This window comes from Pleurodeles waltl, chromosome 3_1 (genome assembly GCF_031143425.1).
Source record: "Pleurodeles waltl isolate 20211129_DDA chromosome 3_1, aPleWal1.hap1.20221129, whole genome shotgun sequence".
NCBI classification, from domain to species: domain Eukaryota; kingdom Metazoa; phylum Chordata; class Amphibia; order Caudata; family Salamandridae; genus Pleurodeles; species Pleurodeles waltl.
In genome coordinates this window covers 313,973,988-313,999,949 of record NC_090440.1, presented here as the reverse complement: position 1 = coordinate 313,999,949, position 25,962 = coordinate 313,973,988, and the positions used below count along the sequence as shown (strand labels likewise).

Sequence of the window (25,962 nt, the reverse complement as noted above, 5' to 3'; positions counted from 1 at the left end):
CAATGCCTGAACTTCTAGTCCTAGAAGATCTATATGTTGTTTTGACATATTGGGTACCGCCGCCCGCCAAGCGGGAACCGCCAGAAGACCGTACCGCGGTCAAAAGACCGCGGCGGTCATTCTGGGTTTCCCACTGGGCTGGCGGGCGACCGCCGAAAGTCCGCCCGCCAGCCCAGCGGGAAACACCCTTCCCACGAGGACGCCGGCTCAGAATGGAGCCGGCGGAGTGGGAAGGTGCGACGGGTGCAGTTGCACCCGTTGCGAATTTCAGTGTCTGCAAAGCAGACACTGAAATTCTTTGTGGGGCCCTCTTACGGGGGCCCCTGCAGTGCCCATGCCATTAGCATGGGCACTGCAGGGGCCCCCAGGGGCCCCACGGCACCCCATACCGCCATCCTGTTCCTGGCGGCCGAACCGCCAGGAACAGGATGGCGGTATGGGGTGTCAGAATCCCCATGGCGGCGCAGCAAGCTGCGAAAAAAGACTTCTTCGAAGAAAAACAACTTGTAACACTCCGAGCCCAACACCAGATGGCGGGATGTGCACAGCATGTGTATCTGCAGCTACACATGCCATCGAACATATATATATATATATATATATATATATATATATATATATATATATATATATAGCATTTTGTATAGTATAAAGCTAGCCAAAAGGCAGCAGGCCTAGGAAAGATCAGTGGATAAAGCTGGAAACTCTGGTTTTACTGTTTCAAGACCCACAATGTGATCTGAATAAGAGCAAGAGATCAGCATGGAAAAGCACTGAGTCTCCGAATGTTCCCTGGGAGTGCAAATGTTTCCTTGCGGAAGAAGAGGATTTCTCTTTCCTGTGACTTTTTCGTGTATCATGTTGGAGGACACCTTGAGGGCCATTCTCTATCAGGGGAAAAAGCATACTTTGGAGTATCCTTCCAAGCCCTTGCCAAAAACAGATTAGCCTCTTTGATAGACTTGGGGTACATAGATGAACAAAAGTCACAAGCTGTGGTGCTGAAAGCGCAGACACTACATCCAGATGCTGAGTGGATCTGATAAAGATATCTTATTGAAACTCTGGCAGTGTTTAAACCCCAAAATCTTAGCAAGTGACATTTGACATAGTTCTGTTGAATTTCCTGATCAATTTAGATGGTGAAAAGCAGAGAGGATCTCCGGGGCTGCATCAGTTAGGAGTGAAAAACAAAAAACTGACACAAGTGCACCAGACAGCGACATATATCATCTGAGGTCACATATGGGGTGGCTGAGCCACGACTGGAGTTATGTGACTCTGAAGAGTTATTGTGGGTGAAAAAAATATCATATTCAAAATGGCAACTAAAGGATATTTTAATCTGTGGGCAGGAGTAGTTATCAGAAATTCATAGATGATTTAACTGAATACATTACCTCACAAGACACTCAATAGCTAAAAAAAATTATCTCTTCATCCTAAACTGATCCAAAGTACCCATAGGCCTAAACATGCAGCAGATGTCATTTCACTACCAGAAGGCCAAAATTCTCTATCTGGTAACCTCTGACATAATTAACGTAGACTCTCCCATGCAGGTGGTTGATCGGATCACTTCATCACTCCTTTAATTATTAATTATTTTTTGTGTATTCAAGCCCATCCTCAAGAGAACACTTAGTCATGTGTTAGTTAATTTATTGCCTGAGCTGTGAATTTTCAAACAGTGAAGAATCTAAAAAGCAACAAACACCACAAAATCCTCTTTTAACAAAATTAACCAAAAACTACTCAATTAAGTTACATAATCCCTGGATTTGAAATAAAACAGCTGACACAAATAGAGAATTGCGTGGAAACCCAATCAAATAAAGTCGTAAAAGCTGCCAGGAAAAAGTAAAATATGATCTCTTCAAAACAAAGCTCAACTCAAATGCTAATAAGAATTTTGTGCCAACTGGGCAAGCAGGGTCAAATCCTTACAACACAAACCCACTGGCTGCTAGTTTACAGTGCCACAGTATGGTTGCGAGACAGAGAATAATCAGCTGCTAAGGCAAGTTGCATAAAGAATGCATTGACACATGCTGTACGTAAAATTCTCATCCATTCAGTGCATAATCTATTTTCAGAATCTAAGTGGAGGCAAGACTATAATATGTCTCCGAGTATTATCCTCTGTCACTTTAACCTTGGGTCGAAACAATCAGAACACCATCATTCATACAGCATTTCAAAAAGATATGAAAGTTACCCCATGAGTCCCTTGCTCATCATGAACAATCCATACTCCTGGATTTAATTCAGTACAGTGCCTTCACTAGCACTATTTCCTCAGAGACAATCCATCACATACAAATGTCAGGCTAGTCCATGGCGTTCCTTTCCCTGTTGCTGACTCCTTCAACTACTTTCCTTAGGGGTCAAATCACATGGGTGTTGCCATCTTATACTCTGCCCTTGGCTATGCTGTCTTGCTGTTTGAAACAAGCTGATATAGAGGATAATATTCTTTCAAGCTTAATGGAGAATCACTTCATGCAGAGCTCTTTTGCCATGTTTAAGACTAGGGTTGCAATGACGAAATGACCTATATGATGGATTGAGCTACTTGACACTGAATTCTGTCTGAATAATAAGGTACTGTAACCAAATGTGTGGGTTGCATTGGATTTTAACGTAATACCGCTACTGAAGTCCTGATTAAAGCTCCTAATGGGTGCATGAGAATTGAAACATGTGACTAAGGTGGCAGGGGGTATGACTGTCCCTTGTCGAATGTCTGTGAGAAAACAAAAAAAGTAGATGGTTAGTACACTACTTACACAGTTTTAACTTTTGGGGTATTGTTTTAGTAACAAGCCCATTGTCTGAAACAGAGGTCTTTAACACATGATGGCAGTATAGCTGGGGACAACCATTACAAGCTCTTTTAATCTCACACAACAATTATAGGTGCATAAAAACCACCTTCACACTCTGCACAGCAATAATGCACTCAGGTGCCAGACTTGTATCTGGGCCAAATGTTTCAACCATGTTCCACCTCTAAGACATCCTCATTAGTTTTACAACCGAAGCCTGAATCGTGCATCTTAAATGTCCAACAAATTCCAGGTGGTTTTTAAAAATGTAAGGCGTACAGACATTCTGACTAGAAACAACTCCACCTGGTGCCACTCCAGCATTCTAGGGTGTTACACTGTTCCACTGGAAATGTTCACTCTAAACCCTCAGATGTTCAGCAAACCTCCTTCAATTGTGGATAAAACTAAAAATGCATCTATTCATTCTTGAGCTTCAAACACTTGCACCACTTCCAGTCAATCAATCAATCAATCAATCAGTCATTTGTAGAGCATGCTACTCACCTGCTAGGGTCTCAAGGTGCTGGGGGGGTGGAGGGGGTGGTAGAGGTGCTAGTGCTCGAACAGCCAGGTCTTGAGGCATTTCATGAAGGTCAGCAAGTCCTGGGTCTGTCGAAGGTGGACGGGGAGGGAGTTCCAGGTCTTGGCAGCGAGGTGGGAGAACGATCTGCCGCCGGCTGTAGTTCGGTGGATGCGGGGAATGGTGGCGAGGGTGAGGCTGGCGGAGCGAGTTGACGGTTGGGAGTGTAGAAGGTGAGTCGCTCATTGAGGTAAGCAGGGTGTGCTTTGTGAGCGTGGGTGAGGAGCTTGAAGGTGATCCTCTTGTTGACAGGGAGCCAGTGTAGATCTCTCAGGTGGGCTAAGATGTGGTTGTGGCGTGGGATGTCGAGGATGAGGCGTTCTGTATACGTTGCAGTTTTTTCTGGAGCTTGGCCATGGTTCCCACGTAGAGTGCGTTGCCGTAGTCCAGTCTGCTGCTGATGAGGGCCTGGGTGACCGTCCTTCTAGTTTCGTGGGGATCCTCCTGAAGATCTTGCGGAGCATGCAGAGGGTGTTGAAGCAGGAAGATGAGTCGGCATTGACTTGCTGGGTCATGGTGAGTGATGAGTCCAGGATAAAACGTAGGTTGCGTGCGTGGTCAGTGGGTATCGGTGCGGTTCCTAGGGTGGCCGGCCACCAGGAGTCGTCCCAGGCGGAGGGGGTGGAGCCGAGGATGAGGATTTCCGTCTTGTCTGAGTTCAGTTTCAGGCGGCTGCTCTCCATCCAGTTGGCGATGGCCTTTATTCCATTGTGGAGGTTGATTTTGGTGGTGGCGGGGTCCTTGGTGAGTGAGAGGATCAGCTGTGTGTCACCAGTGTAGGAGAAAATGTTGAGGTTGTGCGATCAGAAGATGTTGGCGAGTGGTGCCATGTAGATGTTGAAAAGGGTCAGGCTGAGTGAGGATCCTTGGGGAATGCCACAGATGGTCTCAGTGGCTTCAGAAAGGAAGGGAGGGAGGAGGACTCTTTGGGTTCTGCCAGAGAGGAAGGAGGTGATCCAGTCTATTAACCCATTCGGTTCTTGACAATCCTCCTTGACCCTGCTAACTTTCCTCCATTCCCAATGTATATCAAATTCATAGCTACCTATTGTCCATGCCTACTTGCCTTTAATCTCTTTCTGAAGACTATTTACCTTTTCTTGCTGTCCAACCTTCCTCACTTCTTTTTTTTTTTTTAACTACATTATACCTGGCCCAAGATCCATGATCTAAATTAGCTGTCCAACTCATCACTGGTTTAGTGTTTCATTTTTCTTTATATGGAGATGCTGCTCAATGGTTGTTTGACATAAATTTCAATTAGATCAAAATCAAGGCGGATACAATAAAAATGCAAAATAATAAATCCTTTATGACATATCAAAATATCTTCTTAAATACCTCAATTAATAAATTGTATATTGACATACAGACTGACTAATGGGCTACACCATAATTACATTGAAGGAATATCAGAAAAATAAGAGATCTGAATTTCAGATTTTTCCAATTGACAGCTTGTGTCACACCTATGCGAGAAGAACACTTATAAGTTGAAATATTTATTAAAGAAATGTTAGAACTCCACATAGGCCAAAATGTAATGTTTTGTCATTATATGAGCACCTTGCACAGTCCTTATTTCCACAAATTAACATTATGTTAGAGTATAAGTAGAAGTTAAAGTGTTTTAAGCGCTATAACATATAAAATTAAATATAAAGAGAAAGTATGTCATGTAGAATAGATTTATTTTATCAAACCAGGAGGAACCCATTCTAAAAGATTATATGGGTTGGAACTTGATAGGGTAAAGAATAACGGGTGCACCTTGTTTTTGAAAAACAGAAAAAGAAATGCCTAGTCTGTTTACTGAAAGTACTGACAATGTAAAAGCAATAGTGCAAAAACATTTTTTTACTTTTACATTCTGAATGTTTAAGGTTGCACAGCTTTTTTAATGCCACTGATTACAGACAAATATTTCAGAAACTTAGACAAAATAAATAAGGTTTTCTTACTGTTCCATCTTCCAAGCAAAGAAGAAGATCGTTTGCTCCAATTCTATAGTCCTTTAGGATTTCAGCAGACTTCCAAACTTCATCTGGATCAGGGATCCAAACCTTGTTGTACTAAAAATGGGGACGAAATATGTGTTAATATACTACAAATACAGAAACATTCATGTGCATATGATGCAGTAGTACAACATACGTGCTCCGCAGACAATCTAGAATCCCTCTACATAGCTTTGCTGGAAACCATATCCTCATACTATCAATTACAATTGTCAACTCAACTGTAGAAAATATTTTAGCATTTTACACTGTCTCATTTTACTACTAATAGTCATTTGCTCAGGTGCCTTTCACGTCTTTAATATTTTTATTTTTATTGGAAATTCTAATATATTCCGATGGTAGCTGAGTTACATATTTACCGTTTATATTTGTATTTCACAAAACCCACCCTTTCACAATCATCTGTATTGTTTGAGCAAATACATGTTTTCTTAATTTTAGGCTATTCATCTATTGCACTTTTGAATACTCATTTGTGTATCATTCAAAGTATTTTGTACACAATCTAATAATCACTTTGAGGAATCCCCCATATTGTCATGAATTTATTTATGTATTTCAGTGATTTGTATAAAGTGACAACATTAATCTTCGGTCACTTTTGCATCCCATGCATACAAGCAAGAAAATTACTTTGGCAAGCATGGCATATTCTTAGTAGTTACTCATCTATGGCAAACACTCAGCACACCGTTCAAAGTTGGTTTTAACAGTACTCGGGGAAGGTTATTAAGATAAGGTATATAGTAGGAGTGTCATGAAGAAAGCAGATGTTGAACAAACTAGGAAATAATGCTGCTGTTTGGTAACAATGCAACAGACTCACAGAAAGAAGTAAAAGAAACAGATGGCAGATGGGTGCGGGAATGAGTCATGAGGTGATCACCACTGCTATACGAAGTAAGTGACAAGATCAGAACTCTGAACTCTAGGCGGCATACGCCACACTTTTACGCCATGTTTGATTTTTCTTTAATGTTACATGTCAGGGAACGCTGAGGTAATGTCACTGATAGCAGGGAAGGGCAGTGTGGGTGGGACGGGATCACATTCAATGAGTTTGCGCTGCCAGTTGACATCATCACACTCCCAAAACGAAAGGAATGTAAGCCAAATGACTGGTATGTGTATAAGAGGACAGGACACATCCTAAGAGTAAGACAAGTGGTGGGTTATTACTGACTTGGAATATTAGAGACCTGAACGATGCCCGGAAAGTAAGAGGAGTAGCAGCAGACAAAGACACAAAAGGAATACTGCATTCTTGCATGTGACACATATGGTACCATTACATAAGGAACTGCTCCTATGCCTCATACAGTACTAAATCCAGGTGGGTGGCCATTCAGTTTAAGAGGGGAACACCATTCCGAGTACTAAGGAAAATTTCAGACCCAAATCGGAAATATGTCATCCTACAGGGAGTACTCAAGGAGCACCGTATAACCATGTTAAATATCTGCAGTCCAAATAGGAAATGCCCACAGTTCAATGCAGAAGACATATCTTTATACAGCAAAACAGAGCCTTGTCTATTACTAAGGAGAACGACCTTAACATTATTGCAGACATATTATTAAATAAATCAGCTGCAGCGCGCAGAAGATTGACTGCCTCAATCAGAACAATAAACCCGATAATGGAATAGAAATGCTGCGTTTATGTATGGAGACAAAACATTACACAGGTAATTGATACGCTTTGTTTGTCAGTGCATGGTGTGTATTGTTAATACATTACTGCCAAGCGTCAAAGGATATCTTCCATTGAGTTAGCAAATTTAGTCATCCCCCATGGTCTTGTACAATTAGAGATAAAACTGACAACTGAAATACAGCGCATCAGAATGTGGTGTTTCCTATCCGACGCACTGCTGGAGAGCACTTTTACAGCAATGGCCTGTTCAGAACTCTCAAACTATTTTAAAGACATTTTTACAGAAAGTACTGATGGGTAATGAGCTAACCCCTACACCACTAACTGCCTTACTGGGTGATATGTCAAAGAAATCCTCCTGACTGAGAAATGCATGACATTGGGCGCCCGCGCTGGCCAAGCTAGAGTTTCAATGTGCTATGGATGAGGGCCTAGCCCTAAACTTGATCAGTGGATCACAGACTTGGTTCTGTAATGATTCCTCGAACCATTACTTGACACTTCTCCCATGACAGGCATTGACTCGTGATACATCTTCACCACTGAGACAATACCTACACCTACAAGGGCAGTAATCACAACTCGGATGTACAATGGAAACTAGTGAAGGAGTTGGAAACACATATTAATGACCATGAGGTGACAAACACAGCACCAATTCCAAACATTTAATAGAGATGAGATCTACAGAGAGAGGGTCGGTCACACTGGGGAACGGAATGTATATACGATGCAAAAGGGGAAAGGTTGGAAGGATGATTATATAATATGAGATATCAGGAAAGCTAAACTTTTGTTCAAGAGACCTGATATTTGCTTGCACACTAATGAACATGAGGAGGTCAACTGAATATTGCTGTCTTATCACTAATAGTATTGTTTTACCTTTGGCTGTTGGTGTTTTTGAGTTGCTGGCCAGTTAATATACAATGATATGTCACTGTTTAAAAAAAAAAAACACTCAGCAGAAGAAACAGGAATTTTTCAGAAACGTGGCAGAAATTCATGGAGCCAGAATGACCAGAAACGATCCAATGGCACTATGCTCTTTTTGTTTCAATACAGCTGTTGCTTTTTCTAGAATGTTCCAGCTTAATGCCGGAATGCTCAGCATGCTGGGAATTGTAGTTCCAATGGCTACCACTGTGAAACTCATCACCAGAGACCACAACCTGCTGAGAACTGTAAGTTCGAGAACTGCAAACAGTGCATCAACATCTGTGGCGGCCAGTAGACCATGTATTCAAACCATCACTTTTATGTCAAAGATCAATAAAGTCTTGACGTCCCCTACATATAGCTAGGTGCCTGACACCTCATCACTAGTTGTGCTCATAAGTGTGATGACTGGGAGCAAATTATTATATTCTATAAAGTGCCTGCCCTTTCAACTGCTGCAGCACAGACCTCAACGCAGTTTTACATATGCACAGGCATACATTATATTGTTAAGAATGGCTGTCATAAACAGCCTCTATCCTTTACACAATACTCTAAATCTAGTAACTCATTTCAATGACGTAGCAACAGTCGTTAACAAAACTCATAACCCACTGTTGCCACTTCATAATGGAATTCCCGGTTGCTCTGGCTGGGTTTTTAAGAGCCTGTCAAAGAAGAGCTGGAAACCAGAAGCACAGCTTCTGTTGGAGATAGCACACAGAGAGTGGGGGTGGGTGACAGTAGGCCTGTTTTTTCTTTTTTTTAAACATTTTGAACAGGGAATGGAGCCCATTGTAAGGATGGCTCCCCCATTACTCCTCTGCCCCTGTGTAGCAATTGAAAGCAAGGGCAGATGATTGGGAGGGGGGTATGGAGAGAAAAAAACATAAAAATATAGATGAGTAAAAGTGAATTTCATGTCGGTGTCTGAGTGACATCATCAACATTTGAAGCTTCCCTCTCATCTATATGATATCACTTAGATCTCCTCTGTGAAAAACATTGTTGTAATTCACTGCTACCCATGTATAATTTTCTACAATATACACCTTCAACTGTGAACTCTGACAGAATAGTATCCTGGCAGAGTATGGCCTGTGGTCCCAAGCCTTTGAGGATGTGTGCGACTTCCAGCAAGAGTGGGTGTATTCTGTGTGAGCACTCGCCTGCATGGGAGGCCCCAGGCAAGATTTCAAAGGGCAGAGTCAAGCTGACCGACACTAGCAGACCTCGAAGTGTCTCCAGGGCTCACCATAGCTCCGCCTCTTTTGGGAACGGTGCAAAACACAGAACACCACAGGGTGGACTACTTTACAAGTATCTCTTGAGCTGTACATTAACCTAATGCATATTCCCCAATAGGAAAAACATTGTTGCAACCGGGAATTGCGAATTTGTACAGGGTATCTGCTATGTAACACTTATAATAGGGTGCCAGAATTAGATCCAGCAAATGTGTTCTCTTAATTAGCATATAACGAGCTAGCAGACTGTAGCTTCGAGCTTATAACAAATAAGAATACATTGCAGAGCATATTCCGGGCCACTCATTGTGAATTAACAAATGATCATCAAACTCCCTTCAACACTACTGTGTTCTAAAGAAAGTGTGGAAGTTCCCTTTTGACACATGGGGGGGGGGTCAATCTCACGCGGTCAGGTTGCCGCCAGTGCAGCCGCCTTCCCGTGGGCCCCATTACAAGTTCCCCACTGGGTCAGCGGGTGGAAATGGTGTTTCCACCCGCTGGCCCAGCAGGGAACAGCCCACAACATTGAAGCCAGCTCATTATTGAGCCGGCAGCAATGTTGCAGTGGGTAGGGTGCAACAGCACCTGTCGCGCTTTTCACTGTCTGCATAGTCCATGGGGGCCACTGCACCCCGTCTCCACCACCTTTTACATGGCGGTGCTACTGCTTTGGCAGCAGGCTGACTACCACAGTGGCCCTGGTGGTCTACAGACCACCAGGGTCATAATGAAGCCCATGGTCTTGTCTGGCCTAAAAAATATGATGATTCTTATCTCCTTTCCACTATGACGGTCTCTGTACTTAATTGTTGTATTTTAGATTTGGCTACTCAAGTGGAAGAAAAGCATACGTATCAGTATAATTTATTTCAAGAGTTGAACAAAGTCCACCATAGTAAAAAAGGACTAAAACAAGATTAAAAAACATCTCTTTCCATACAGATATTTATCAGTAAAGCTGCAAAAGAATATGCAAAACTGTTGGATAAATTAATGGATTTACGACGTGAAATTTCACTATGGCCACTCCCGGTCAAGGATCAACTAGCAGAAATACTAATAATGGCGAGTGACTGGGTTGATAAAGACACTATTTTCCATGGTCTCTATGACAATTATATTAGAGTCTCTGGCATGGTGAATGAGGGTAATCTTAGTTATCAGAACAGGCCCGATAAGAATAACTGGTTTTCTGATGTGTTTCATTATAATGCAAACCAGTCATAGTCATGGGATTCACCTAAATTATCTCACCTTCAACAAGCTGACGCTTGAATAAGGATGCTCAGGAAAGCTATTCAGAACCTGGTGCATTAACACCAGGGTTGAAAGATGACAGAAATTAACACGTGCTTTCCTTGTCTGACTATCTATATTCCTCAATTTAACTGGACAGATTAATTGAGGTAACTGACAAACAAACATAAAAAGCAGACAAAAAAAGAGACTGTAGTCCCTCACTCTCACCTTAGCACTTGGGATTTTCACAGACATTCACTGTAGCCTTGTAGGAACTGCTGCTGTCAATCTTGCACAGGGGTGAGCAGTAGTTGAGAAGACTGAGGCAAATGGAGTGGGATCATTATGAAGTCAGTCCCCTAAATCTAAGATGTCTGCCATATCATCACCTTAACATGGAGACTACCTTAGTTAAGGAGACTGAAAATGTAATAATAAAAACTCATTTGACTGCAAAGGGAATCTCCTCCTGTACGATGACCATGTGCCAACGTTATGCAGAGGTCATTTACACTGAGAGGATTTTTATCAAACTTTTAATGGTGTTTTTAGCTAGAAAAGTCCTCAAGGGATAGTACTGGTAGACCCAAAGCATTTTGCATGGATCAGATTGAGCTCAGTCAGCTGCTCATCATGGCACAGTCCAAGAACATCTTGCACCAGTACATGTACTTTCAAAACAAGAGTAAATGCACAGCACCTGACAAAACCTACAATCAGTGTAATTTGCTTGGGAAAATCATCAATACAACACCCAAAAAGGCAATGTAAATGCATGCAAAATGCCACGGGCAGATTCAATTTGTAAAGGGCATATCAGACAACCAACGACTGAACTTGGTTCACCAAACCAATCCAATGGTTGATGCGTGCTCAAGCAAATCCACTCTTTGTATATTGTTTGTTGTACATTTTTAACTTAAACAGTGTCGTTTTCAACTTCATAAACACCTAAACTGTCCGAAGCCCGACCTAAGAAAGAGACATTTTACTATTTTTATGTATTTTAGTTCCAGACACTGCCTACTGACGTGTGCCTTCCACTAGAACTTACCTGTCACTGGATTTGGTTACCTGACGACATGTCATGCAGTTTGATAGAAACTCTCTAAATATTACATGAAACAAAACTTTGTTTTAGTAATTGCAGCCAAACTGCAGAATCACAATGCATTAATGAAAGTAAAGAACGACTTGAGTTTGTCGTCTTTGTACTTGTGTTCATAGATATTATTACACCATCTACCCTAGGCGTTATGTGGGTTGTGTGGAAAGTGCAGAGTGAGCAACAGACAGTGCTCAAAGGGTGTTGAAAGTCTTTGGACTAATATCAGTTCTTTAACTCATAGTGTGAATGTATTTTTAAACTGCATGAGATTCTTCACAATCAATGAACCAAAATATTGCATACTGGTTATGCTTTTGCAAACCGCTAAAATAATGTATTACCAGAGCTTATAGTGCATTAGTTGAAACAATGTCTAAAATGTGCAATTCAATAACATAATAACCAACAAACTGATGAACTGGTTGCTACCATCCAGCCAGGAAATGTGTCTCCAAATGCTGGTGCTGCTCCTTGACACATCCTCTGCCTTGGAAGACAAGGAGAAGGTTCCAGGTTTAGGACCCTTATATTTGTGATATATTTGACTAACATTGCGAGGTTTTCAGAAAGAATTCAACAGTACTAGAGAATGAAATGATTAAGGTCTGCACACTGACATTTTACGTTTGTATAATGATACATTACAAAGTGAAGAAACTGAAGAATTTAATTTTAAAAACTAAACAATGCTACTTTCTCATTACAAGACACTTCTCAGTGTAGTATTTGAAATCATTGCCCAGAAAGAACATTACTTTCGAAAGTAGTGTGGTTTCATTTTTTAAAGCTCCAGATGTTGGTTGAAATACTAGTTTGGCCACTTCACACGGTTTATATTTCTCTGCCTTTCAAAATAAATATGTAAAATCAATAACTTAACAAAAATTATGAACAAAAAATACACCTAGATGATAATGCGAGAACGTTTGCAAATAAAATATCCATGTAAAAAAACAAAATGAGTTCTCCGTAGCAGTGCCTCCAAATGCAGGAAGCCACAGTCCGACGGACGGGGAAAAATGCCATTTAAATGCATTGCTTTTCTGCATGAAGGAAGAAAACACGTGGATCCTGGCCCTGGAAGGAGAAGAACCTGATATTGCCATCTGGCTGACATTCGAACCAGGAAACTACCTCCCCAGCTCCTTAAAGGCGTGCAATTTTGGAATTATTGTCGGCAATCATGTCTAGTTCCTACTCCAGTTCAAAGTCCCACTCCAGGACTCTAGTCAGTAACTATTCTCTTCAGACTGACTAGTAGGTGGAGCTCACAAGAGTCCTGGAATTGACAGGCTCAGACTATTACAAACAGTTAATTTCGACATCAAAACATTTACACTATGAAATAATCATCTCACCATGTACAACTTAAAATAGGCAAATGTCCCGAAACACTATCTAAACAAAATGGAATCAAGAAAAGAAACTATGCATCATCTTGTTCAGTGTAAAGAGCTGGTTCAAAAGACTGGTTAACAATGTGAGATATGTAAAAAAAAAAGTAGCTCCCAGAATCTGTCCCTAGTCATAACTAGCCCAAGGAGGATCTAGGCTAGCCTACTCACGGCCTGCCAGGCTCTGCCCACCCACCCACAATGCCCACCATGTTCTTTGGTACCCCTCCTCAAACCCCCTCAAAAACTAACATTTCCTACCTAGGCATATGAGCAGTAAACAGGACAAAATTTGGATACTACTTGCATGACTGCATTTTCGTTAGGCTATGATTACCCACCGAGTATTACTCAACCCCTCTGTCAATCTGGGGTTGTGCAGGCAATCAGCAGTGTAGCAAAGAGACTACTATTAAAAACCCTTGTCTCTCAGACTTATTAGGTACTACCAGTGAGGATAAGGCATCACAAAGCCAAAATACAAGAAGAAAGTGTAGACATCTAAATTCCTTAAATATATTGGTAAAGGTAACAATGAAAGGCCTGGCTGGAGTAATAAGATAACTGACAAACGTCACATGGTTGACTACAGTAAAGAGAAGGAATTAGAATTTCATCTATGAGGCTGCAACATGTCAGGCACATCACTCTCCTTGAGGGGACACATGATGTTCTATATTGGGAATCATGCAAAGCTGCTAGAAGCTACGTAAAAAATATGAAAATTAAAAAATAAGGCCAAATATGAAGACATTAAAAAATATGGCATAGGTTGATTACCCTTTTCTACCTGCATTATAGTGGGGGCTCCATATTAAATATATGGGCATTTGCATTATACTGGAGGCTCCATTTTAAATATATGGGCATTTGCATTATACTAGGGGCTCCATATTAAATATATGGGCATTATTGCTGCATGAAAGCACCACACATTACATTATATAAAACTGATTCCTAATTGGAGTGGGCTCAGGTCATTCTGAATCGATCCATCATTCATCACTCGAAGCTGGGTGGGGTTTCTTTTGCATGGGGGTGCCATAATGTGAAGGAGGTCTGTAGTGCTTTCCTCTTATTTAGTTTCTAAGCACTAACATAACACAACAGAAATGCACTTCTGAGGTCAAAGAAGACTTTTATTGTTGTTAATTCTTCCCCAACCACAATATTTATGAATGACGAATTAGTAGCTTTCAAGTCCGCGTTAATCAAACAAAATATATCAGTTTGCAATATACACAGCAGGTTATATTTATAAGATATTGAATGCAAAGCAAAACAAATACTTCACCGTGTGGGAACTATCTACAGCTTCATCTTTCTAAGGTCTGCAAGCTGATGATCCCTGTCAGCCGCGAGAAAGAGAGATTCATCTACCCACACGGGATTGCTGGCAGCCTGCGCCAAGCTCCAGCACGAGGTCCGGCAGATTCGAATCTGACCCTCTGCAGCCTGTTACATTCGTTACAAAGGTGTGCCCCCTCCTCTCAGACCTGGGAAACTGAGCAAGCCTTTTGGAGACTGGCCAGGTCTCCAAGACTACTCCTGTTCCCAAGCTCAAGCGAAGAAAAAACAACACCCATGTACTCTCTCTTATCATGTCTAGTCTACTGTGAGAAAAACATCTTGGTTCTCTGGTGCAAAAACACAGCTTGGAAAAATACAGCTTGGATTCTCAACTGCAAGATCTAACTCCACGTTAAAGGCAATAGGCAGCTAACCTAGATATCAAATGCAATGTCATGTTAAAGGCAACAGGCAGCTAACCTAAATATAAAATGCAATGTATAATATCATGTCAAAGCCCATAGGCAGCTGAGCTGAATATAAAATGCAATATATAATATCATGTCAAAGCCAATAGGCAGCGGAGCTGAATACAAAATGTAATGTATAATATCATGTCAAAGCCAATAGGCAGTTAAGCTGAATACAAAATGCAATATATAATATCATGTCAAAGCCCATAGGCAGAATATCTAATAGCATGTCAAAGTCAATAGGCAGCTAAACTGAATACATCATGTCAAAGCCAATAGGAATGCAATGTCAAAGCCAATAGGCGGCTAGACTGGATACAGCATGTCAAAGCCAATAGGCAGAATACAGAATGTAATGGCTAATGCAATGTCAAAGCCCATAGGCGGCTAAACTGAACAAAACATACCATGTGCTACTGGTGAACATTGAGCAACTAATATGCGCAGTGGTGAAACACAAAGTCATTGGTCAAAACAAAATTTATCAAATGGCAGTACATTCCGTCCTTTGACCAATGAATTTTTGTTTCACATATCTCTTGTTTCAAACAAAAACAAAAAAACATCAGCACAAAAAAAAAAACATTATCAGCAAATCAAATTTGAATGATCAAAGCAATCCCTGTAAAGCAATAGAAGTGAATTAACACATTGATCTCATAACCTTTCACATCAGATACATCTACATAGAAAAGACTGAGCAATTTTTTTTCTCTGAATGAGTCTCTAATTCAACAGTGTTAGCAATTTGATGTGGCATGAGTTCTGCTCATGTAAAGGTGCACGGTCCACCTGAAAGGTTTGCTGGAAGATAAGCAAAAGTCAGAGTTCCATACGAGAGGGGAAAAAAAAAAAAACACAGCTTAGTTCCAGTGGAAGAATGCAATCAAACAAGTTGAACTTGAACTGAAGGCGCAGTTTGCGCAAAATGGATCCATGGTGCTGGCACTTTACTCAGCCAGGTTCAGGTTGGGGGTTCGGACCCTTCCCCGACCCCACACGCACACACCGGAAGGGGGACCACACAGCACACTCAGGGACAGTGGCGAAACGTGGTAGGATCTGCAAAAGAAACAAGTATGACTTTTCTTGCAAATAACATTTTTCATTTAAACTGCATCCATCCTCTTTCTTTCCCTGTTTTATAATCAGCAGGACGTTTTTGAGGCCCTTTGTTATATTTTCTGCAGGTTCTGGAGGGTCACTTGGGTCTTCAACCCACACACCAGCACTGAGGTTTTTATCTGCTGCGCCACAGCTTCCCTTTTCTTGCACTGTCAGAAGGGCTGGGGCAGACTCCTTCTTTACCAAACCTCCATTCACTGCATTTTTGTCAATTTGGGCCATTCTGTCTCCAATTTGTATGAATGAATCAGATTATTTTCTAGGTATCAGCATAATTTCGATTTTTCCTTGGTAATTTGCAGCAATCACTCTCCCTAAAACCTGATCAATTTGCCATTTCTGTCCTGGTAACTTTCCTCTCCCCAACTGCTCTGTGACTGCTTGCATGACAGATTGCTTTTGTGCGTGCTGCACAGTTTTTATCAAAACTAGGGGAATGTGCATCTCTCTCATCTCTGCCCACCTGTAAGTGGCTTTTTCTCTCAGCTGTTCACATTTCTGGGGCACCCACTTAGCCATCCCCACTAAGGCAGAATTCTGGGTGTACACTTCTCTCTCTGAATTTTTCTCATTAACATCTGCAAGGTAATTGAACCAGTTAGGTGCTAAAACATTAGCAATGGACCAAAAATCAGCGTAAAAATGACACATCTCACGTAGCTCTTGCTTTAAAATCTGACACACATTATACAACGCTGTTCCTTCTACTGTGCCAGAAAACAACATTTCAGTCAATGAATCATTAGTAAAACAAACATGCTTTTTATCTTCAGTAGACACGAATTCAAATGGTGCACACAATTTCATTGGTAATTCTTTTATCTGTGGTACTCTAGCCCTGTCTTGCAAGTACCAGATCCATTGTATGATTCTAGCTAGGGGCACTATTTTCTTTCCTTGTTCTTGATTTACATGTACATAAGTATTTTCCTCTTGCACTGCGCAAAAACCAAAAGTCTGCATTATTTCATTTGCCAAATCACAAGCGCGCAGCTGCATATTATTTTTCACAGTGACCATATACAAAAGTGTTAGGATTTCACTCAAATGAGGGCTATTCTTTTTCCAAAAATCAAACAAGCTAATGAAACTCGGGGTGTCTTGCTCTAAAATCCTTCGTTTTACTTGTGCATTTTGCAACAGTAACTGGTAAATCACATTCTGGTCTCTCTCGTCCATGTTATCAGTTAAGGAATGCATTTTGTCTGCCAAAAACCCTGGCTCACACGAAAACTCAGTGCAGCTCGGAGCTGTCTTAACCCCCTCATTACTGGAATGGGACAAGAAAGATTCTTCAAAAACAGCCCTTTTATAACTTTCAGTCGGGCTAATTTGCTCACGTAAATTCCTATTTTCATGTTCCAACTTCCTACATTTCTCCTGCATTTCTCTGTAAGCAGATAAAGGTATCCAGACCTTTCTGTCATCATTACTTCCAAAAGACACGTTTTCTACATATGTACAACAGGAATTATTTCTCAAAGCATTATCAGGCATTTTAGCTACACATGCATTTTCTTCTGTAATTCCCCAAACAGAAAACAATTCACAGTTTTTCTTAGCACCATCAGGCAGTTTATCAACACATGTCTCAGACATGGTCTGCCGTGCTACTGTGATTCCCCAAACAGAAAACAATTTCTGTAATTCTCCAAACAACAAAAAACAATTACACTTTTAAAGTGTGCACTTAGAAATCTACCAACTCGTCAACACCCTCTTAATCACCTCTTAATGACCGACCCCACTCCTGGTACCAATTGTAGTGCTTTCCTCTTATTTAGTTTCTAAGCACCAACATAACACAACAGAAATGCACTTCTGAGGTCAAAGAAGACTTTTATTGTTGTTAATTCTTCCCCAACCACAATATTTATGAATGACGAATTAGTAGCTTTCAAGTCCGCGTTAATCAAACAAAATATATCAGTTTGCAATATACACAGCAGGTTATATTTATAAGATATTGAATGCAAAGCAAAACAAATACTTCACCGTGTGGGAACTATCTACAGCTTCATCTTTCTAAGGTCTGCAAGCTGATGACCCCTGTCAGCCGCGAGAAAGAGAGATTCATCTACCCACACGGGATTGCTGGCAGCCTGCGCCAAGCTCCAGCACGAGGTCCGGCAGATTCGAATCTGACCCTCTGCAGCCTGTTACATTCGTTACAAAGGTGTGCCCCCTCCTCTCAGACCTGGGAAACTGAGCAAGCCTTTTGGAGACTGGCCAGGTCTCCAAGACTACTCCTGTTCCCAAGCTCAAGCGAAGAAAAAACAACACCCATGTACTCTCTCTTATCATGTCTAGTCTACTGTGAGAAAAACATCTTGGTTCTCTGGTGCAAAAACACAGCTTGGAAAAATACAGCTTGGATTCTCAACTGCAAGATCTAACTCCACGTTAAAGGCAATAGGCAGCTAACCTAGATATCAAATGCAATGTCATGTTAAAGGCAACAGGCAGCTAACCTAAATATAAAATGCAATGTATAATATCATGTCAAAGCCCATAGGCAGCTGAGCTGAATATAAAATGCAATATATAATATCATGTCAAAGCCAATAGGCAGCGGAGCTGAATACAAAATGTAATGTATAATATCATGTCAAAGCCAATAGGCAGTTAAGCTGAATACAAAATGCAATATATAATATCACGTCAAAGCCCATAGGCAGAATATCTAATAGCATGTCAAAGTCAATAGGCAGCTAAACTGAATACATCATGTCAAAGCCAATAGGAATGCAATGTCAAAGCCAATAGGCGGCTAGACTGGATACAGCATGTCAAAGCCAATAGGCAGAATACAGAATGTAATGGCTAATGCAATGTCAAAGCACATAGGCGGCTAAACTGAACAAAACATACCATGTGCTACTGGTGAACATTGAGCAACTAATATGCGCAGTGGTGAAACACAAAGTCATTGGTCAAAACAAAATTTATCAAATGGCAGTACAAGGTCCCACCCTCCTTCTAGCAGCAACTCTGAAAGCTGAATGTCAAATTAGCATTATGGAGCTAGTGGTACAAGAACAAACCGATCAAAAGGAGACCCACATTTGCAGATCTAGTTTTCAGGCGGCGTATGAGGAGTGCATCAGTGAATTTCCTCTGGCCCACTAGATTGCAGGGATCTTTTGCATCCCAATGTTAAGTTACTCCCATCCACCTCAAGCTCAACTGCTGAACTAAGATTTTTCCGCAACCCTTCCACCCCACATTTTTAGGCAGAGGATGGGACTGAGGGAGAGGAAAAAGAGGGGGTCAAAAGAAAGTCCAATGGTAAGAACAAGAACATCAAATGTAGACAAAGAGCCAAACCAAAAGAAATTAGTAGTGAATCTATCTACAAAGACACTATCTGCAGTTGAGACCAAAGTCCTCCAGAAAGGCCTTGGCTTCACATCCCGGGAAGACAAATCAGGCTCTGTTCCTTTTTCAAAGACAAGCCTCCCCTGAATTATTATATAATCCTTCCAAATGTATCCCAATAGCAGGCATGATTCCACATGACATGTTACCCCATAAACAAGCAGTACTAAAAGAAATAGGAGCACTCAACTGTGGCATTGCATTCCAGAACAAGTCCAACGAAGAACTTTTGAAATAAAATCTTTAGACTATGAAACGGACATCACAATAAAACAGGCAGACCAGGGTGGGGCAATAGTTATCATGTCCACTGTGGATTATAACAATGAATGTCTCTACCAACTAGCTCATTGGAAGTACTACACCCCTACTGATGACAACCCCACAGAGACACTCAGTGCTCAGATTAACTCTCTAATTTCTACTGCAGAAACGTAGGGATTGATAAGTAAAAATGAGGCACACTTCTTAATTAATCCCCAAACTAAAATTCCTTACTCCTACATCCTCCCCAAAATATACAAGGAAGTTACCTCTACTACTTCCTGCAACCTTTGTTCACCAAAACACCTTCCTTTTCAAAAGACACAAGGGATGTTCTAATTCTGATAGATGAATCTAACAATATAAGCAACATTGAACATTGACCAGTCAGGCTGTCTTCCTGCGATCCCTCACTCCTGCACTGATACATGATTCGCTGGCACCTTGTTACTGGGGAGGAGACTATAACTGTGTCCCCGATCTAGACCAAGACCGCTCATGCTACCCTATGCCTGATGCTCAATGTGAGGTGCTTACTCACCATTTGAAACACTGGGCTTCCCACACACAGGTGCCCAAAGCCTGGTGCACCCTACATAATTTTATATTTCAGTTCCTGGCTTAGCCAGGGGGCGATGCTCCTTTGCCATTGTGAAAGAGCCTCCCCTGCATTTAGGTAAGAAGGTGCCCTTAAAGTCATATGTTTTTGATGCAGAGACTAGAGACTTTCTTATCTGATTCCATTATAGAAGAGAAAGTTGAACGTCACATTAAAGATATCTGGCTCTAAACATAATTGATGCCTTGCCAGCCCACAAATGGTGAGTGTACCTTCTTTATTTTAGTATGCTAGTTGATATTTACTTACTTATAAATGACAACACTAAAGAACTCAAGAAATTGGGACATGGACCAACACAGGATCCATTTTTTATTTACGGTTCATAATAATCTTTGGTTTTATGCACTAATATATGCAGGTTGACAGGATTTATTTTGCTTCCCTCTCCCACCGATCAGATGATATATTATACTTGGTTATAATTCAACCACGAGACACTAAATCACTGACATGACTATGTAAAAGTTGTGATATTTTCCTGAGACTGTGTTGCTGTTCTGTATAAGTTATGACCCGTCTGTTTTTTTTATTTTTATATATAGACTTTGTTTTTTAACACTGCATGCCTTTTTGTGTCAATGTAATTATGGTATGAATTATGTAATATTTTTTATAATTTTGGTGATATCGATATATAAGAAATATATGTAAGAATTTTTGTACACACTTTTACAGCCCCAAAGAAACTTCAGGTGGTAGAACAAAACGCGTTGGCTGAGGTTTTTATCATCTCGAAATCTATTTTGAATAAAGACAACTCCATGCCCAATTTCATGCGATTGGACTTTTGACTTGAATGAAAAGACTGTTTCCAAGTTCATTCTTCAGAAGGCATTGACTCAAGAAAAGTGGGAATGTGTCTCTCACAGTTGTAACTATGATCCATTACACTCATGATATTATGTGCAGAAACACTAAATAGCATAGTGGAGTATGCCCGATGTAGGGCAGTGTTGCACCATGCAGAAAATTAAACTTTACTTTTCAAGATAGAATCGTATGTGCAGTGGGGAACACTGATGTAAGATATAGTAGGACACAAGGCAGAATTCTATAGCAGCTTCATTTTGTGCAATGTGATGGAGTGCAGTATGACTGATTAAGAACACTGTAGCCCGGTGAAGTATGCTATATATGTTCCTATTGCTTCTTGAGAGTGTGCTACTACAGTCATGGTCATATGAATATCTTTAGGAATGTTTCCATTCCCTTCGACCAAGAGTCCGGTGATCTGCAAATTACACACAAGATCTCTTTTTTTTAAGTTTGAGCAGATCCAAACAACTAAGACATTTTGTGTTTTTCTTAAACATTCAGCATTTTTAAGTTTTGCAGTACTTAAAAATGGTACCACTGTACCTCCGAGTCACAATAAAATGATTGTTGTGATTGCATTGATGTATTTCGAAAGTGCTGTAGTACTTTTACGGTGATTAGGGAGATGCACTAGAGAGTATACACATCCTCTGCACTGTTTTCTGACTTTTTTCAGTAATTTTTCAATTTGTGAGAGTAATCAACAAAAAAAAAAACATAGACGATGACGTGAAGAAGATAAGGGTGGAGCTGAAGAGTCTCAGGAAGACCAGCAAGAATTGTATCCATCACTCCTGGAGGGAAAAAAAGTGTTTCCTTATGTAGTAACATGAAACGTGGCAGACAGAATTTTCAAGGGGTATTGGAAAAAAGTATTCCTTTCGGAAATCATGAATGATCAAGTACCTCAATATGTGGCACTCAATGCAATTCAATGCGGCTGAGAGAAAACTGAGTAAGATGAGAGAGTGTCAAGATCTTCTGCTCAAGTCCAGAGTTTTCAACCTAGTGATATTGCCACCCATACCCGAGACATCAATGCCTTGTATCCAATAATTGTCTTATATTGCATGATGGGCGACCAAATAATACCTGTTGATGAAAAGTGTGGCAACTAAAGATCAGCAGTTTGCTGCTCGCCAGGTGAACTGCAATAAATAACCACATTTTTATTTCTGCCAGGGAATAAAGGTATCTATCTTTTTTGTTTTCTCTAGTTAACGCACCTCAGAAACAAATTAGAACAAGCATTTGCAATGCAATAGGACTCGCATTTGCTTGAGTCAGAGCTATTGGTGCTGTAAATGCATAACTGGAATTTTGTTGCCACATAAATTGGTCAACCCTGCTGCATAATTTGGTCCTCTCTGCCACATAATTTCAGTGGCTGTAACAGTTTCATCATCATAGCTTCTCTGTAGCAAAACAAAACACACACACACACACACTTGTGCCTGGCGGCAGCAGAATCCCGCACTGGCATCACCCAAGTGCCAGTCTAGTGCCATTAGTGATCTAGAATGATATTTACTGTACAATTAGAGGAGATGAGCTCTACCTATAATCACACCAATACAGTTGTGAGGATCTCTACTCGGTAAGAAACTGACTCATTACTTCAGGTCCAAACTTTGATGTCTGGTCTAATACCAAGCCTTGGGAAACCTTAGTCAGCTCTGCACAGAATAAGATTTATTTCCCTGGGGTCACACAATGCATTGTTTGTTACATTCCTTTTCGATGAGACACTTTAAAAAAAAAAAAAAAAAACAATCAGGGGCTCGTGTGAACTTAAAAAAATCTTTAAGCCTAACAATACAACTTTTAGTTTGTCATGGTGCAAAAACTGCCCTGGAAGATAGTACCTAAGCTGACAGAAAAATATTCTGATAAACAGCTCTACTAAGGTGGGCCTTTTAGCTGCTCATGTCTGAGAACCCAGTCCAACAATTTATTGGACAGAAGCATCAGACATTAATCAGGGTTTTGGTTTTTAATCTATGAATGCTTATTTTTCAGTTTAAAGCGTTCTCACTCTCTGATGATATATGAAATTAGAAATGTTAATGAAAATTTAAATCACGCGCATCTAAGTGCTTAACAACCACAGAGAAGACCTTTGAGGAATGAAGATAACTTTGGGCTCTGCTGCAGATTATACATACTCGTTTTTTCTCACAATTGTCAATGGGGATACTGTGGCCCATATTTATACTTTTTTAGTGCCGCAAACAATTGTATTTTGTACGTTTGCGCCGCTTTTGCGTCAAAAAGCTGCACAAATGCAACGCTAAAAAAGTATATACATGGGCTCGTGTGTCTGCAGCTTGCACAAATATTGTTATGTGAAACTACGTGGCCGTTTTTAAAATGTTTTAAAAATACAGAGTATTTCAATTAATAACCTGCAGATCAAGACAACTGAGATCTACTCCTTGTGCCAGCAGCTCTGGCCTCCCTCGAGCATAATCAGTCAAGCTGCTTAAACAAGAACAAACCCAAAATAAAGATCATTGCACAGAAACCTTGCAAAAAGTGTTTCATACATGAGGGAGGAAACTGTCATCTATCCTCGCTACTTAGGAGGGATTTTCGCTGACTGAAATCTGATGAAATGTACTTGATTTGGCTCTGACCAAAGCAGTGATTTCTGTAATGAAAAAGCACCTGAGCAGCATCTGCCTCCACCCAGTCCTCACAGCAGACCTGTGTTTGTTTGCTTCAGCTGAAACGTGTGTGCTCCATTGCAACCTCTGTTCCAGAAGCTTGAGGCCTGGAAATTATGTTTGAAAGCAAGAGGCGCAGTGGATGAATTTTTACTAATAAAACACTCAGAAAATGTTTAAAAGGTCACCAAATGTTACAGAAACTGAGCAAGGGTGGGTGAGAAAGGGAATAAAGAAAGACACAAATTTCTGCAGGATGGATCTGCGGACAGAAATAAGTTAACAGGCTTGGAGGAGGGTGGCGGGAGACGGACATTGTGAAAACAGAGCAGTGTTTGGTTTCCGCTTAAGATTTATTTTCAATGATAAAGCAAAACATTTTTTTAAAGTCACAAAATAGAACAGAAAAGGCGCAAGAGAGAGTAAGGAATGGAATAAACAAAGTCACACATGACTGCAGATGAAAATAAGTAATAAACTTGGAGCAGTGGGAGGAGAAGAACGAGTGTGTGAAAACACGGGCGCTCCAAGACAAAGAACAGCAGTTTCTCCACTTAGTCTTTTTCAATGCATTACGGATCTTGCTCTTTCAATGTAGGCAGGTGGTTCTAATGAGGGAGTGCAGGCTCGGCTTCAGAGGACACCTCAAGACCACCCCCGGGCCCCCAGTCTACAGGGCGCAATGAGACGCCAGCAGAGCCTTTGCCGCAAATAGTTATGACACTAAAGTGTGGCAGCAGGGGGCCTAAACAGGCGCCCTCATAAAACAGCCTCTAACATTTGACCTCAGTCTTTGAATGCACAGCACATGTAACCAGAGAAGAACATAGTTTAGAGCCCTGTTAACAGAAACAGACTGGAGCCACTGAAACATCCAGTGGAAGGGTACAAATACTAGGGCCATGCTCCAGAGGAGTGTACAACTGTGGAAAAGGTGGGACAAACAAGAAGAATTCACCACTAACAAGCATGGATTTTTTGAGGACACTGAAACAACCAGTCAAAAAGCAGAGACCCCACAAAGAAGTATAAAAGTATATACTAAAGTATATACAAGAGGTCTCGAATGCGCGACCTAAAAATTTGAAAATGAGAAGGTTCTTCTTAGAAATATCTTTCCTGGTTAAAACATAGCAAAATTATTTTTGTTTCATGTGCCTGTAAATGTTAGAGTATGTCCCATGTATGAGTTTTTACCCAATCCTCCACTTTAAGCCAACATCCGTTGTAGGCCCTGATTTCAACCAAACATGGGGTGATCAACCACAGTAGCATAAAACCATGTGCATAGGGGGCTAGCCGTAGCACCTATCCTGTGGCCAGGCCCTCCTCCCAGACCATCAGGAAGCAGCCAACGCCCTAGCACAGGGCTTAAAACTATGCACAATGGGGGTCAGCCACAGGACCTGACCTGCAGCCATATCCAGCGCCCACTCCCACATGGAGTGGACAAACCACACTGTGCACAACCTTAGCAGTGCCCAGCAAGGGTTGGCCAGAGGGTCTGGCTGCTGGCCAGGCCTTGCATCCAACCAGCCTTGATGGCCAGGACTTTCAACCAACCTTCTCTATGGGGTGGCCAATTCAGCTGTCCATGGCCTTTGGGGGACTACTATTTTCTCATTTATTTATTTTTAAATGATTTTCTTGATACCACGGTGGGAGTACCACGGTACCCCCCCTTAAAACAATATCAGTGTTTAGACAAAATGTATATATGGAGAAAGTGTCTGTCTCCCCCACATGGGTATGGAGGTCAGTATGTACTCTCTCTGCCCACTATATCCCAATTTTATTGAGTTCCTGAGTCCTGTAAAAGCAGCCATCACATCTTTGCTGTTTTTACCGCCAGCCAATCAGATAAATTTGGTACAGTGGGACAGGTGCCAGTCTCACTGTAGTGAAATTGCATGCAGGAGAAACAGTTCTGATGAACAATCAGGTTCTAGTATATATTTTTTTTTTGGTACTGCGGTACTCCTCCGGTACCGTGGGAATATAACAGGACTAACTATCCAGATACACCTAATTTCCTCTAAGAGTTACCAGCTTCATGCCCAACCTGAGCCCCTCAAATTTCTCAAAAACAGCTGAATGTATTTCCATCAGTCCACCAAAAGTGCACTTTTTTTTAGTAATGTTCAAACTTTTTTGCTAAATTTGGTGTTATTCCTTTCAGCTATTTTTTCCGTAAAGGAGAACAAGGTTTCCTGTGGAAATTAACATTTGAAAGTGTCAGTTCCTTACCCAGAGTTCAAAACACCATTGTAGCAAATCTGCCTTTTCTGTATGGTCACCCCATATTTTTCA

The 25,962-nt window shown here is 41.0% G+C and overlaps 1 protein-coding gene across 1 annotated transcript in view; it reads right to left on the bottom strand.

The window, feature by feature from the left end:
• The window catches only part of MYO5C (myosin VC), a 717,152-nt gene that overhangs the window by 606,473 nt on the left and 84,717 nt on the right, over positions 1-25,962 (bottom strand). Inside the window, exon 2 of the mRNA XM_069222459.1 lies at positions 5,373-5,483. Coding sequence (XP_069078560.1) covers positions 5,373-5,483 — 111 coding nt within the window. The remainder of the gene's footprint in view (positions 1-5,372; positions 5,484-25,962) is intronic.